Source organism: Psammomys obesus, unplaced genomic scaffold, assembly GCF_907164565.1.
Source record: "Psammomys obesus unplaced genomic scaffold, mPsaObe1.curated_primary_1811, whole genome shotgun sequence".
NCBI lineage: Eukaryota > Metazoa > Chordata > Mammalia > Rodentia > Muridae > Psammomys > Psammomys obesus.
In genome coordinates this window covers 10443941-10460561 of record NW_026590767.1, presented here as the reverse complement: position 1 = coordinate 10460561, position 16621 = coordinate 10443941, and the positions used below count along the sequence as shown (strand labels likewise).

At 49.3% G+C, this 16621-nt stretch overlaps 1 protein-coding gene across 2 annotated transcripts in view; it reads right to left on the bottom strand.

Annotated features, from left to right (window-relative positions):
• Inpp5a (inositol polyphosphate-5-phosphatase A) overlaps positions 1 to 16621 on the bottom strand; it is a 184442-nt gene that overhangs the window by 95903 nt on the left and 71918 nt on the right. For both annotated transcript variants that reach the window (XM_055608822.1, XM_055608823.1), the window contains exons 3-4: positions 8611 to 8711; positions 4430 to 4517 (exon numbers count right to left, since the gene is read on the bottom strand). In XM_055608822.1, the coding sequence (XP_055464797.1) occupies positions 4430 to 4517; positions 8611 to 8711 (189 nt within the window). The remainder of the gene's footprint in view (positions 1 to 4429; positions 4518 to 8610; positions 8712 to 16621) is intronic.

Sequence of the window (16621 nt, the reverse complement as noted above, 5' to 3'; positions counted from 1 at the left end):
ATGGCGCCATCCAAGAAAAACCCCAACTGCACCGTGGACCCAACTTTGTAAAGGTCAGGTTTTTTTCTTCATTTTGTTCAAATCACTTTTCTTACGGGGTTTACAGCTTCATGCTACATGCCAAACTGTTAACAGATTTCACTCATGACTCTTCTACCAATATGAATCACTCACAGGGGCTGTACACAACAACACACTCCCAACACACGCTGCACCTCTATACCAAGTGGCAGAGCCCCTGTCCTCACTGAGCCAGTCTCTTGCAGTGAGGAGTGTCCCTGGACAAGGTGTGTCCATCGCCAGTAGAACACGCACTCCAGGAGCCAGAAGTCTCTCAGGAAGAGGATAGGGCACAAGCATCTGAGAAGGGAGGCAAGAAGTCAGCAGGCAAGCCAGTGCAGAGGCCAGGTAGCAGCAAGTCACAGGTAACTAAGATGACAGAAGGGCCAGGAGAGTGACAATGACAGCCCCAGCCCACAGAAAAATGCAGGTGCTCTTCCGGAGCATGCCATGGACATCTGACATTCTAGGGCTCTAAAGCACTGACTTGGTCTCCAGGGGGATGAGTTCCATGTTACTGTACCTCCCACTCCTACCCCTCCTGGTGCCTAGGAGATATGTATGAAAGAGTTGATCAGGACTCCTTTGGGACTCCTGGGCCCCAGCACAGGAAGAACAGGAAGGTTGCCCAGCAGGAGCACAGTGTGGTGGCCTGCTTTCCCACCTGGGGAGCACATCCTCTGCTCCTTAGTTCCTCTACATACAACCCCCTTCAACAGAAGAGCAACGTGTCACAATTACCTCACTGATGTTTAAACTGGGGGCACCTTGCTCTTTGGGGTTAATACAAAAAACATGAGCAGGACACTAACACATGACCAAACATGAAACGCACATACCATTCTCTGCATGGCACAGGCCTCAGAGCCACCTCTACTGCAGTCTCAGCAATGTTGGCTTCCAACACTGCAAAGAGCCCAGGGTCCCCCTACCTGGCTGTTGCACCTCACTGTTTTCAGGTCTGGCCTGGAAGGGCAGTGTCGAGAGAGATGTAACCTCTGCCTCCCAGCAAACCCTCCTCAGGAACTCTTTCTCATCTGCACTTTGGCTTCTGGCCTCCATTCCCTATGTGTCCCTCATGCTTCTCTGAAGCTTCTTTGCATCTAAGCTCCCTGCAACTAGGCCAGGGAGCCTCAGCCAGACCCTGATATTAAACATACCCACCAACAGTCTCCAATTCTCAATAGCCAGTGACTGCCACCCTCTCTCCAAGGCACCACTGCCTTCTCCCACTCTACCCAGAAGGGTTGTGGGTATTCACATTACTCCACAGCCCTAGCCCTCCAGTACTCTGCCAGGAGACTGGTCCATTCAATGACTCTAAACATGTGATGGGTACCTACAGGGGAAATCCCGGGAGGAAACAGCAAACAAAAACAAGCTAAGCCAACCAAGGTAAGCTCTCCCAGGAAGAAAAGTCCTGGTGCTCCAAGACTGGTATGCCCATTCCTTCCTCTCTGTGTGGGTCACAATCACCCACTGTGTTGGCCCAAGGTAGAAACATTCAAACACAAGCAACAGGATGGGAACCCAGATTTTCCAGTGGTAACAACTTCAATGCCAGTCTGGCAGAACCTCTGAAGACCCACACTTCCAGCCACATAACTTTCCATACCAAAAAAAAAAAAAAAAAAAACATGGTTAGCAAGGAGCTAACCAGTGACAAAGCCAGGGGCCCAGCATCGAGAGGCCATTTTCATGGTCTCCGTACAGCATACACGGAAGACATCCAGCCCACATCAACAGACACACGTTACGGCCACAGTAAACACACAGAATTTAAAGTTCCCAGTTAAGAATCCTCTTAGGAACAATCCCTTCGAGGGGCCTTGCAACTGCACATGCTACACTGGCGCCACCTCCTGGCAGCAAGGGTCATTTGCAAATCTCCTAGTCCAAGCCCCTGGGGCATCACTAGCAATGGAAACAGCAGATCTTACCCCAACAGGCCCGCCCCCGCGCCCGGAGCTCCCACCCCCCCCCCACACCTCACCCACCCCCACTCCCAGCTCATAGAGTACGTGCAGTCCATTCAGTTCAGCAGCTTGCTGGAAACAGGCCACTATTTTCTGATCCCTATTAATGCCCATGACAGCATTTATGTATAAGATAAATTCATCTCAATTTCCTTTTTCAATTAATGGCCTATTATTTGAACCAGACTCAGCTAAAAATACTCAGCTGATACCATCAATCTTACAAGGATTAAATTTCTCTGTCTGAAGCTACAGTGTACCAGGCTGGGCAGGAGGATAGTTACCTAGCTGCTGGATGCTGCCAACCATGTTCAGGACTCCAGGGGTGTAGGTCCTTCCTACCAGAACATCTTAGCGCTCTTGCTTAAGACAACAACGCACCAAGGGAACACAGTGGAGGAGTGTGAAGTGGATGGTGCTCAAAGACTCGGGGCCACTGTAGTTACAATCTACTTTGTGCTACCTACGATGACTCCAGGCAGACATGAAAAGCCCTTGATCATCACCATTCAATCAGACATGAAGGTACTTTATGCCACACTGGGGCTGGTAGAGAGACTGGTACCAGGACAGGAATGCCAAGGCATAGTCAGTGCTTGACAAGCAAAGAAGAGCAAAGCAAAAGAGATCCATCACATAGTGTTCTACCCTCAAGGAGTGGCCTTCTTCCCCTGTCAGTCCAGCTATGAAGGCTCTCGCAGGGCCAAACAGCCCTGTTTGTGCATGTAGAATTTAGCCTCCCTTCCCCTGTACCTCTAGATCATTGTGTCTATATATTTAAAGGGGGTTATGGAGAAAAGAACCTTCCTACAAAGGATGCCTGCAGTGGCATAAGGCAGGAGAGATGGTGGTGAGCCTTCTGCAACTCTGGTGCCCCATGTTGGATGGTGATGTACCTCATTGAGATTCTGTCTGGAGGCACTGCTGAAAACCCAGTGCCACAATCAGATCTATGAGCTTGTAAGTCTTGTGAAATTGTGGAAACCCTCAGCCATTGTTTTCCATGAATCTGTTTCCTCTGCCCTGTGGAAGGCCCCAAGGACATGATGTCAGGCCATGTGACATCATCCCAGAATGACACTATAAAGAGGCTGTTTTCTCTGTTTCATTTCTAGCAGTTCCAATTGATTTCTTTGGCTTACCCCCTCTCCTTCTGTTGTGTCTAGTCTGAGGCCCATCCTCACTGATAGGTCTTCTCTTTTTAATCTGTGTAAGGCTGACTCAGAAGACAAGAAGTCAGGTCCTGGCAGAAGGCTAAGGGGAGGGGCTTTCTACAAGAAGGAAAGGAATACAGAGCTAGGAAGAAACAGCCAGTGGCAGAAATGGCTAAGGGAAGAATAGGGGGAAGTAAGGGGACTCTCTTCTGAACAGAACCAAACTAGAGGCAAGGGCACACCTGAATGTGGGTGGTGGAAGGGTGTGAAGAAAATGTCTTTGAAACAGAACACACGTGGCACTGGGTGCTCCAAACCCAGAGACTGAAACCTTGACAGGGCCTCTCTAGCCCAATGACAACCCCAAAGTCACACACACCAAGTGCAGGGCAGGAATCAGACCCACCATGACACATGCCCTTGCTATATTTCTCCATATAGCTCCAATGGAAGTCAGGCAGCTGCTCAGGGTAGCTCAAGGCAGAAGATGGGCTGACAGATGAGGATCACTGCCAGATCTCCTTGAGCGGAGAAGAAAAGCAGCACCTAAGAATAAGGCTGAAGTGGAAGGCACTGGGGCAGAACGATGGAAAGCTAACTCAATCCCTGAAGGCCTGGGCACCTCAGGGCTTGAGACACTGTTCTCCAAACCAACAGCTATAAAAGCTTTCAAACATCGCTGAAGAGTTCCTGGCCTTTCCTAGTGCCTCACACCTCCTAAAGCAGCTATCCTGCACTGGGCCCAGGACCCTTGTAGAAGAGGGACAGTTCTTCTCAGACTGGCACAGTCCCTGTAAGGTACACCTGTTCTGAAGCAGGTCAAACTCCAAATACCTGCTCAGGGCTCACAAAGTGATTGCCAAGTCCAGGAATAGGGACACTGGTATAAAGGGACCAGCAGAGCAGCCCAGGTTCCAGTTCAACCTCTCATTCTAAGCCAGCTTGGAGACCCTAGACTCCTCCTCTTATGGTATATATCCCAAGGCCAGCCTCTGTTCACTGGCCATCCCCATCCCAGCTCCTGCCCAGCAATGAGGATGCAATCTTAAGTGTTGGCCGTCAGCCCTGCCAGGCTGGAGCAGAGAGACTGAGACCCTCTGAGAAGTCAACAGACTGTGAGAAGCTTTCCATTTGGGACAGTAACACTATGCATGCAAGTCGATGTAGTGCTCTTCAGGAACAGCCCAGACTCAGGTTCCCTTGACCCGGGACCCATGCCTCAGCTGGAAGATGACTCACCGTGAAGTGTTCCTGTGACTTGTAGTTCTCATCCAGGTAGACACGAGCCCTGTTGTATTCCTTCATGGCGTCACTTGATAGTAGCTCCCTGGGAGGGGAAGAGTGAGCACAGTAAGTAAAGACCCAGACGCCATGCCTTCCCACAGCTGTGCTCCCAGACACAAGGCTGCAGCTACAACTGCTTTTCACAGCAGCCAGAGACCCACACACCCCTAATGGGGCAAAGCAGGAGGGAGGGAAGGAGGAAAGAAAGGAAAATCAGTGATAGCCATGGTGGAAACCACAGCCTACTGTGTGTCCTGGCACACACAGAGCAGCCCACATAGCAGTCTCTGGTTTCCACGCAGGCCTGTGAGATGCCTACTACATTGTGAGGCCACCCAGGGAAGAAGACCCTGATGGGACTCCCCTAGGACACACATCGTGGACAGGTGACTTCCAGAGTCTGCTGCTTGTTTTGAACCTGACCTACAGGTTCAAGAGGGACCTACAGAGGTGACAAGCCATCACTCACAGCCGCCCAAGAGCACAGTGCAGAGAATGACAGTGACTAGCACTTCCTTAAAGCGAACAGCAGCCTGTGCTCATCAGTCAATGCAGCAGAGCCCCACTGCTCCTCCCAACACCCCATTTTATGGTCAGAGTCCCAAACAGTTGATTTTATCACTGGCTCTAGATTGCCTAGGGAGAAGTACCACACATCTAGCCCAGAATGTGGGACAAAGGGCCAGTCCTCCTTTGCTGCAGGTGAGAAGTAGGCACAGCATACAATCCAAAAGTACAAGTTAGGGAAGGACCCCAGAGGAAACCATATGTCTAGGAAAGGGAGGCAGCAGATGAGCCCGGCAGACTCCAGTGGACCCCCAGGATATTGCTGCTGGCAGCCACAGACCTCAAAGTGCTCACGGGTATAAAAAAACAGAGCTAGAGATGCCTGGGCACCAACCCAAACAAAGCACTGGGATTGAGGTGGTGAGGAGTGGGGAATAGAGATGACAAGATGCCAACCCTGAGCACCAGGCACATCTGGTACATCAAAGCTGCCTGACATGGGTGAGAACTTGAGTTCAGTCTCTACGACACTCAAAGTGGAAGAAGAGAACCGATTCCTGCAAGTTTCTGTCTGACCTCTACACACGCCATTGGCACACTTGTGTCCCCATCCCCAGACAAATGTGATGAAAAATTGATCTGACACAGGAAGAAACAACAAATCAGTGTCATAATTTTTTCAAAACAAGCTACCAACAGACCCAGGCCCAGAAATACGATTAGCTGAAAGAATCTTAAAATGACGAATATAAATATGATTGGAGCCCTTAAGGAAAATGGGAATGTACAGAAGAAAGGAGTTTCTGGTGATGACAAATGAGAACTGGGGTCTCACAGGATGGACTGAGAGTGGGCAGCCCTGCAAGGCAGTACAGTAGGGGTGCACTCCCTGTGGGATGGCGGAGCCTCTCTGGCAACACTGAGTCTAAGGGCAAGGGGGGAGGGGGCAAGGAGAAGAGCAGCATCTGCAGACAGAGGGGGCTAATGATCTCCAAATTTGGTCAAATGCATAGGTGCACAGTTCAGAACAAACAATATTAAACCAGAGAGCAGCAAACTGAGCCGCTACAAACAAGCTACATGTAGAGGAAAGCGAGCTGGGAAAGCACATTATACACAAGAAGATGAAGACGGTAACAAGGGCTGGGCTCTGGTCGGAAACAATGAAACACAGAAGACAATGACACGGCGTCCTTGAAGTAGTGAGGGAACTGACAAGCTCTCATTCATTCCCAATAAATGCAGCTTTCAAAGATGAGAACAACGACCTTGTTCAGACAAACAAAGGCTGAGAGAATCGGCAGCAGCTGACTTGTACTGAAATCAACAGTACAGAAAGCTCTTTGGCTAAGGAAAACGGTCCAGGTAGAAGCTGAATCCAGCCAAGAGCAAGGAGCGCTGTGCAGGAAGTGCACAGGAAGGTGCCCGCCAGTCCCAGCCTTCTCAAGGACAGCTGCTCTTCAAAGCCAGTGCAGCAAGGCACACAGCGCCGCTCACAGCACATCGAAGAGACAGTAGTGGTAGAATCTCCCTCCCGAGGGCCACAGGCCTGTAGATGCCCAAGGCCCAGTACCCACTGCACCCTTTCCCTTCAGATGTTCTGCTGCTCTAGCCACAAGCCTCTCTTTCCCATACGTGTCAACTAGCAGTTCTTGGCATAAACGCTAATTTCTGTCAGTGACATGTGCTGAAGATGTTTTCCTAAGGTGGCTTAGCTCTTCCTTTGTTCAAAATCTTTCTGTAACAACGCGGCTTTCTTTAACATGACTAAGCTGCACACACTGCACATTCTGAAAGAACTCCTCCCTACCTTAAAGCTACAAAGATACTCTCCCGTATCTCCATCTCCAAATTTTACTTTAGTACCAATGGAATTCATTCTGAGGCAGGGTTGAGTGACCACGTGGGACGTTGTGATGCAGGCTCCTCCCAACACAGGTCCCGGCACTTCTCAGCCTGCAGTGCTAACGCCATACACCAAAGAAGACATTCTGCATAGCATGTCTCTGCCTACTCGTATTGTGCTGCTGCTGCAATGGGAGCTGCTGCTCTTGCTGGCAGAACGATTGTTTCGGCTATGTTCGGCACTGCTTCTCCATGTGACCAGCACTTGCTTATCAAGTGTCGGGAAAAATGCTTTTAACACTTTTATTAAAACTGCCTTGAAGTTATAGACTGCTGTGGAGAAATGTGCAGGGCGTTTGACACCTGATAAGCTCCAAGGCCCTGAGTGGTAGGAATGGCCACACCTTGCTCGGGAGAAAGTCCCTGCTATCAACTGGTTGCTTGCAGGATCTCTTTACCCACAGGATGCTGAGGATCATGGCTGCCTCCAACAGGGACATTTGAGCACTGAAGGAGCACTTCCTCCATGTCTTGTCAGGCTTAGGCCAGATGTAAATAGGAGAAAAGGGGCGGGAAATAAATGTGGCAACAAGACAGCTCTTGTAGGTAACAGCGCTTGTTGTACAAGCCTGGAGAGCTGAATTTGATCCCTGGAATCCACAAAAGTGGGAAAATTGACTCCAAAAATTGTCCTCTGACCTCCCCATGAGGTCTGTGGTGTGCACGCACACACACACACACACACACACACACACACACACACACACACACACTTAGAACTAGGGATGGAGGGAACACCAAAGACACACAGGGCAGGCAGTGCCTTCAGTGTTCTCCAAAAACTGAGCAAAGATACAAACTCAGGGCTCAGATGTGTCCATGCCAAGCTGTTCCAAAGGAGGGCAGGTCCTGGGAACACCCCATGGATATTTCTTCTGCAGCATTCCCTGCAGTCAAAGCTGTGGCCTAGATGACTTCTTCAAAGCCATAACCAGGAACAACGTATGACCCCAATGCAACCCTGATGTGGTTCTGCAATACGTTCAGAACTTCAGCCCCTTTCTCCATTGAAAACCACATCCAGGATTCCCTTAATCCTGACTCTCCCTCTTCATCCCCAGTCTCCTTTCTAGTCATTGTTAGGATGCTTCTAGAAGACCAAAAAGGCAGAATGGGTACAATGATTTCTGAGAGTAAACAGAGTCTTCTGAGCTGGTTCTAGAAGCCACAGAAGGAGAAGGGCCTCAATTCCAGACCTGGAGCTCAGGGGTGTGTGACTGCTTGCTGCTGCTGCACTCTGTGTCCATTCACAGAGCCATCTCAAGAGACCCCATCCCCCTTCTTCTGGGCAGAGCTCTGATGGTCCTGTCCACTAAGGAGCAGCAGAGCACAGTTTGCACTGGCTCCGCACATACAGTGCCTCCCTCCTGGAAAGCATAGTGGTACCTCCCAGGCTTTGAAGAAGACGCTACTGCAGAACCCAGTCCTGCCCACCATCCATTGTCCTCTGCAGTAAGTTAGCCAGCATCCATCCACCTCAGGTACTCTGATGGGGGGGGGGGATCCCCAAGACCTGGCTCCCGCCACCCCAGCCCCTGCCTAGCTGCGCATGGTGCTTACTCCTTGAAAGCAAGCAGCTGCCAGATCACTGGGCCACACCTCCCTGGGGAAAACTGCAACTCCCTTGACATGACCAACAGATGCCATTTCAAAGGGTGGCAACTCAAGACCATGTCCCATCCAAAGACCTACCCCACAGTCCACAGGCTCCAGATGAGACTTACTTGACAAACTTGTCCACATGAGACATGGAGGCCTCATAGTTTTTCCCTCCGAATTCTTGGCAGTGCAAGGCCATGAAGTGAGGCTTGTGTGCATGCAGGACCTGGGGAGAAAGCATAGAGTCAGAACACAAAATCACTGCAGAGCAATGAGGCATGCACCTCCCCTGCTGCCTCTACAGCCAGAGCATCCCCAGACAGCAAGGCAAAGGCCACACAGGTAGGCCCACATGTTAACAGATTCTCTGAGTCGCCATCTTTATGTTTCCAAATGTTTGTTTCCAGCCTCTTTTTTGTTTCCTTAGCAAAGATTCAGAACTTCTGAGAACCTTATTCAATAACCTAGAAGCATCTTTCTCTAATTACAAAAAAAAGTAGTACCTATGGACAAGAGAACATCTGGAAAGTTCTCAACACAAGTCACAACCTCAGCACATCACTAACAGTGCTGTGCATACCTGTTGAGAGATAGAGTCCAGACAACCACGTTTGTGACAGCATGTTCTCGTGTACATGCATCATGCATGCATGCAGATGTGGGTGTCAGCTTAAGTTAGTATGAAAGCATTGCCTATGTGCATGCATGTATGTGTTTATTACACAAGGTTCATTCTTTCTTGTTTGTTCGTTTGTTTTCAAGAAGGGGTTTCTCCGTGTAGCCCTGGCTGTCCTGGACTTGATTGGTAGACCAAGCTGACCTCAAACTCAGAGTTCCATCTGCCTCTGCCTCCCTGAGTGCTGGGATTAAAGGTGTGTGCCAACACACTCAGCTCCAAACAGGCTCATTCTTATTCAGGAATCATCAAGGCTGGCTTCTAAACTCACTTCAGTACGCATACTGTCTGAAGCACCAGAAATGCATATCTTGTGTTCTCTGTAGCCCTTCAAGGTATTGCCCTATTTTCTAATTTACAGCAGCAGAGAAGTCTGATGTGTAGCAGAAACACACCCATGGTCTCATGGGCATTTGAGTGGTACTGTCTGAACTTGTCTATAGCTCACAGCTCTACGTCCTTCCAACTATTAAGGTTTCTAGTTTTTCAACACATTGCTGAAGTTATCAACAAGGATTCTGATTCAACTGGCCTCCCCCACCACACATACACCAAGTCCTGAGCACAGTCCAAAAAGCAGCACAGTGAATATCCTCAGTGAGTCCGGACAGCAGCGGAGGCCTACATTCCACCAGTAGCAAACCTTGCTTGATGTGGGCAGTACAACACTGGAAACCCAAGCATCTCCTGGGTAGGAAAGTGGTGAGGCATTTGGTTCTGTCCTCCTGGAACTCAGGGAGGGCAGCACCTAGAGGAGGCAGATCAGTGATGGGAGACTGGGCCCCAGCAGCCATTGAGGAGCTGCTACAGTTGGAAGAAAGAGTCTCTAGGAATAGCTGGAAGGCAGGAGCCAGAGAAGGAAATACTAAGTTGGGGTTACTTTCACCACAGGGCCAGGGTGATAGCAAGAAAACCCAAGGGCAGGGCTGGAAGCCGGTGTACCTAGAGCCAAGGGTTTAAAGGCTATTTAGGTGCAATGAACACCCCACTCACAGCCCTGCAGCCTCTGCATTTCCCCTCACTCCAGCTCCTCATTGCTTCAATATAACCACCTCAGGCAGCCCTGTAGCTGCAGAAGCCGGGAGGCAGCAAGCCTAGCAACCGTTGCCCTAGTGGCAGGTGCTCCAGGTCCAGCACCAGAAAGGAGTGATCGAATCTCAGCGACATAGTCATTAAGATGGGGAACTCCCCCAGGGATCAGGTCCAAGATCGGCAAATGATAACGACTATGTCACATGGACCATGGCCACCAGAGGATAAAAGGCTTTCTTCTCAAAGGTAATGGCCACAGGCTGCTCTCCCGCATCGCTGTGTCCTCTAGAAGTCAGCAGTGAGGACCGCTGCCTACCTGCAATGCATCCCTTCTGCAGAGAGGCGAGAGCCGCGATGAGGGCACAGGGCCCCACCTGGAGCTCCTTTTCACTCTGCGGTTTGGTCGCTGCATCCCTGACACAGGGCAGGGCACAAGACATGGGAGAGGAGGGTGAGCTGCTCTAAGGATTTCCATAGGCTTCAGTTGAGTCCAGCTTCCTAGAACTCCTCAGAAGGCCCCTGCTTGGCTCTACTCGAAAGGGGTAGAATACAAGTGGAGGAGTACTTGGCCCTCAGACATCTTTCTGCTAAAAGTGAAGTAACACTAAAGCCAGATGGCTTCCGTCCCCATACAGCTGACGGAAGTTACTTTAGCATCCTCCTGTTCAAAAGCCAGGACACCCTGCACCCCTTATATGCACCTGATGTTTACTTTATGAACAGTTACATAACTACTCTCTACAGGTCTTCAAATCTGGCTGTCTTCATCTAACTTCCAAGTAGCATTTTCCCTTTCTAAATGAGTTTTTGTTGTTGTTTTAAGCAAATAGCCTTTAATAGAAAAGGTCAATATTTGAACGACTGGAACTCAAGGATCAACCATGATCCTACATATCTTTGAAAGAAAAGGATCTAAGAACCACAGCTGTGATCTAAGACCCGTGTGCTGTGGAGGAAGGATCTACAGGCTAGCAAAACAAACAACAACAAACAAACAAAACCACACCAACCTAGTAGTCAGGCAGGGCATGGCACCAGGCATAGCAATCCCTCCCCAGATACATGGGCACTACTTGCAAGGAGCTTAGACTCTACCAGACACCCCAGAAGGAAAGATGATCTCACCAGGAAATGCTGTGGTCACAAGATAACTTTTTACAAGTAGATATCACCTGGAAAAGGGCTGATGCTTGTCTTCCAGGTGACACAAAAATGGGACCCACAGCAAGACCCAGGCTCAGGGGAAAAGGTCCCGGAGAAGAACCCCGATGAGTGGGTTCTCTGAAGGGCCAGACCCAGTCTGCTCCAACTAAAGGTCCCTGGTTGAAAAAAACAGCATCTGACAGACAGCTACAAATTGAAAACCAGCCAACAGGAGGCTAAAACCATACACAGAATGTGTCAGCATGGCCACACATAGCAGCAATGAACCCAGCTGAGAACCAACCAAAGCTACAGTGAGGGCCAGGGAGAGCAGAGCACGCCCATCCAGGCCACAGACACTTAGGGCATGAGTGCATTTTCTGTGTCTGAAAGTGCAGGCATAGCAAAGAGCCCACCAGATTCACCCAGAGAGGACTGTCGCCCTGCTTTGACTGCCTCAGAAAAGCACACCCCGAGGAACTCTGGAAGTCTCGGGGTCCTGAATGGCTGACTTAGGGGCACAGGACATAGAACCTGAAACCTCATGTGGATGACAAGCACAGTTCTAGAAGGATAGCTGGCTAGTTGCCAGGGGTCAAGGGGTACTTTAGCCTTTTTAGTTACATTAAATTTTTAAAACATAAAGTATGCTTCCAAGTCTCTTGTACAGTAACAGCAGAGACTTTTAAAGGAACAGAGGGAGCGATGAGGAGATCTGTGGAAGAAGTGACGGATGCCAGCTAGCACTGACAGGTTCTGACCTGATCGGGCAGGAAGTACCCCTCCTAACCTCACCAGATGTTCACAAGGCCCACCTCTGCCCACAGTGGTGTGTGTGGCAAAGGCAAGGACTTTCCCTGAAAACCAGGATGCTTTGTAGCTGCAGGAACATCACTCTGATGCGTGATGACATGACCCAAGGACAGCACCACGAGCTTCGCCTAAGTCCCTGCATATCAGTGGTTCCATAGCGCCCTGGATTCTACTCTTCATCACGGAGACTCATCCCCACATTGGACTGATGGTCTGGAGATCACCTCATGGCTACCACTGTGTGCCTTGGGCCAGTTCCTGCCCTGCCTAAGCTCCTTCTATAGATTAAAGATGAGGCTTGCTCCACAGGTGGTAGGAAGAAGCCATGAGCTGATGCGAGAAAGGATATGGGTCATGGCCACCTGGCAGGACTCCTTTGTTTTATTCATGTCTGGACACATTTGACGTGAGTCCCAATCTGCGTTGGACTTGGGGGTATGGAGTCCATAATGACAATGACAACACATCTACCATGGCCAAGGAAGCAATGGACACTGTTGTCTCTTGAGATCCCAACAGCCTGTGTGGCTAGAGTATACATGAGGAGTGGTCACCTCAGAGGGCCAGACCAGGAGCCCACCTGGCCATGGCAGCAGCACCAGGGGCATGTGCTGGGGAGCCATTCCTTGTAGGTTCCACATAATGGCCCTGGTTGGGCCACTCTGGTAACAGTGCATGCTTCTCTCAGGAGAACACACACCTAATGCTTGTCTAGCTAGCACTCAAACAGGAATCTCATTCAGAACTATATCCAGGTGCTCTTCCATTATGCCTAGTCTCCTCCAGATGCTTTGCTCGTGAGCCCATTATTCTCATGAACTTATATCCAGGTGTTTTGCTGGTGCACCTGTTCTCATGGAGCATGTTCTGAGAGGTTTAGCAGAAAGCTTACTTGCACAATAGATTCTTCTGCATACCAACACTGAACCAAGAATATTCCATTGTTAAGAAAGACCTTCCAGGTCTGTGAAGTCAGATGAAATCTACTTCTGCTCAGCCTCCATGATATATGTCCTCAGAGCCCTCCTCCTCCTTCTATAGTCCTCTTCTCCTGCTTTTTCAGCCACACCTTTCTTAGGTTGAAGGAATTTTTTAGTTGCATGACCACCTACCCACCCTGTGGTACGAGTCCCTCTTGGGTGAAGACATAGATGACAGAAACATTATGTGGCATAGGACTGTAATTGGAATACAAAGGAGGAGGTGAAGATCAGAGCGGGAAAATTTCACTTTAAACAACTACAACTAAAAGTTTTCCTGGTTTGCTGAGACTCATAGACTCTAGAAAAATCAATGGATTCCTGGCAAGCTAATCCAGAGAAAACCAAACATCACTAAACCTATAAAAACCAGAGACTGGAAAAGCCCTGTGTCCATCTAGAGAAAAGCAATGAGACACAGACTCAGTGGAGACACTCCAGTTCCTCTGATGTTGGGCATGGAACAGATTCACATGCTGACAAGAATATTGGCCACATCTGTCAGGAAAGAAGGCAAAATAAATACATTCTCAAAGAAGAAGAAAATTCAGAAAAATCCCAGTCACAGACCTGCTCTTCCCTAAATGTTTCCAAGAGGCCTATGAGGTGCCTGGGATGGAGGAAAAGTCTGGGCAAGCAATAAAGATGGCTTCTTGCTGCTTTAGATATACAGCTTCCAGAGTGGCTGAATCTAATCTCCAAACTCTGTTCCTCTAAATTTCATATATACATATATTCAAACACAAGATATATATACACACACAACATAGAAACTATGATATATGTATTTATACATACACCAAAACCTCAATGTGACTCAAGATGATATAGCAGCAACCATAATTCACCCTGGATCAGGGCTTCCAGAAAAACAAAAAGTTAGGTTAGGAAATGGAAGGTGTCCCCAAGTTTATGGGGCAGATTCCAAGACATCAGTGCATGGGCTTCAGGGAGATCTCAGTGGTCTGCAACTCAAAGCAGGTGGCAAAAAAGAGAAACATCTAAGACAGGGTTCCTGAAAATTTTCTTTAAAACAACAAAAAAGAAAAGGAAACAGGGAGAAGCAACCTTAGGTAACTGAGTAGTAAAGCATAAATGAAAGAAAAGCCCCAAAAGGAGAGAGATTGATAAGACAAAAACCATGATGTTCAAGAAGTAGCTATCAGGAAAAAGCCACAACCAGCCAAGGTTCCTGACTCAACAACTGACAGCAGAGGGCACCAGCACACCAGGAATCTCATAAGCTACCTGCATAGCCACCAGAGGGCAGCAGCGAGCAGGAGGTTCTAGGCATCCCTAGCAGGCTGCTGAGGGTTAAAATCCTGCACAGGGAGAAGCCTCTGCAAAATAAGCAAGTAATGTCCAGTGTGCCGGCAGACCCAGAGCCACTGCAAATCAGAAACAAAGAGCCAAATGTGAAGAGTATGAGGAGACAAGGGTCATGGTAACCGCAGGGAAGAAAGTAAGGACAGAAAGAGCACATCACAAAAGGCACCACAAAAGTTGAGCAAGTAAAAAGTCAGCTGGACAACCAGGAACATCAGAGATGTGTGAGAAGCAGAAAGAAAGCAGGAAGAGGGTGAGAGGGCGTGGGAGGAACGATGCAGAACTGAAGGCAAACAGCGGAGCAGCGCTAACCACCACCATCCGGGAAACAAGACTGGAACCTGCCTGGGAACAGCCTCCTGGAACACTGGAAACAGAAACTCAGAAGCATCAACTCCAAGATTCACAGGCCTCGAGGCAAAAGACCTATAAACAGTAGAAGCAAAGACCCAGGCTGGTCTGTGAAAGCAAAGTCCAAGGAAGACAGCCACAGAGATAGCTCCAGAAACATCTCAAGGGCAATAAAGTACAGACTGAAGGCACTATCGAGGCAGGTTCTGGTGAGAAAATGTGGCATGTCTGAGGAATCTGGGTGATCTGGGTAAAGGTTATCTGTCCAGGCTCTGTTAGCCACTCCTGTCTATATAACAGCTGAGCTTTTCTGGGAAACTCCGAAACCAGCCACAGGCTGGCTGTACCTCATTTCCAAAACCAAATCTGGCTAAGTAGGTGGTGCAGACTGCAGGTTTGAAGCAAGGAAAGTGCCTGTTGGGTTCTTCACCACCACAGATGCAACTATGCACCACACGTAATTCTATGTCACCCCAAGATTTCCACACAGAACACAGACAGGGGAGCATTTTTACTGCTAATGTCATGTACCCAAAGTGATGTCTCCATCAGTGACGAGCTACGTGTACAGCAGTGTTCTCCGAGATGACACCATCTCATGATGTCATGGTGTTTGTGTCTGTGGTGATGCCAGCACACAGCCAATCCTGCACAGCCACTATTGCACAAGCTCCACAGAACAGCTGGCCACACATGACTTCCTGGTTTATGTATTCAGTATGCTGTTCCTCCAGAGATAGTGTCCCGCTCCTCCGTGCAGAAAGGGGCTGCTCTAAAAAGGTCCGCCCACAGTGCTGCAGCAGCCTCCTCCATCTCTAATCGCTGTATCTCCCTACTACGTCCAAGGGCCACGCTGAATGGCTGCCTTGGCCACCAAAGCATCTGAGTATACTCTTGGATGCTTGCCTGCCAAAAGCATCCTATGACATGCTTCTCAGAATGAGTCCCTGCTGTTAACTGACACATGACTGTGTAGCACAAAGCTAGAGCAACTACTCCAAATGCTGGTAAAAAGGCAAACATCTAAAACATAAATCAGAACAGAATGAAAAACCCCAAACAAAGTGGAAATGGGAAACAAAGAACAAAAAGCAGGGTGTGCACACAGAAGCATGAAGGGCAGGTACAAGCCAGCCACATCAGGGCTCAGTGGCAAGCCTGGGCCTGCGCTGGGTGATGTGGCTGTGTGAAAGAAACAGTTCCAGATCCTCCTGGAACCAAACCCACTGAGACACTCACCAGCCTCACAGGGCCTGTGGCGAGGGCCCAGACGGCCCTGCAGTGCCCAGCCTGGACAGCCAGTGAATGACAGTAATGTAGGGAGGGCAGTGAGGCCTCAGGGGTGCTGCCAGAAAGGGCCACATTAGGAAGGTACAGGCTTGAAGCAGCTATACAGAAAGACCCACCTCACGGGGAACGGAGAGATGAGGAATGGAACTGATGACAGAAAAGGCCTCAAGAGATGAACGCTTCAAAGCCATCAGAGAGGAAGACAGAAAAATGACCTGGGGGAAGCAGCAATGACATGCAAAGCACACTGGGTAAAAATGACAGCAAAAGAGAGAAACAGACCTACAATCACTGAAGCAGCTTGCCATCCACCCTCAGGAAGTGACAACACACAAACACACACACACACACGCAACTCATGGTCACGGGGCACACGTGTACACACGCACACATTCACACAGCACATACCCTCATGCATACAAACACAATCGGGACATGAGAAGGCATAACTGTGTGCCCAGACCTATGGCACCACAGAAGCACATGCTCAGTGCCTGCAGGATGTGAGCCTTTTTCTGGCCACAA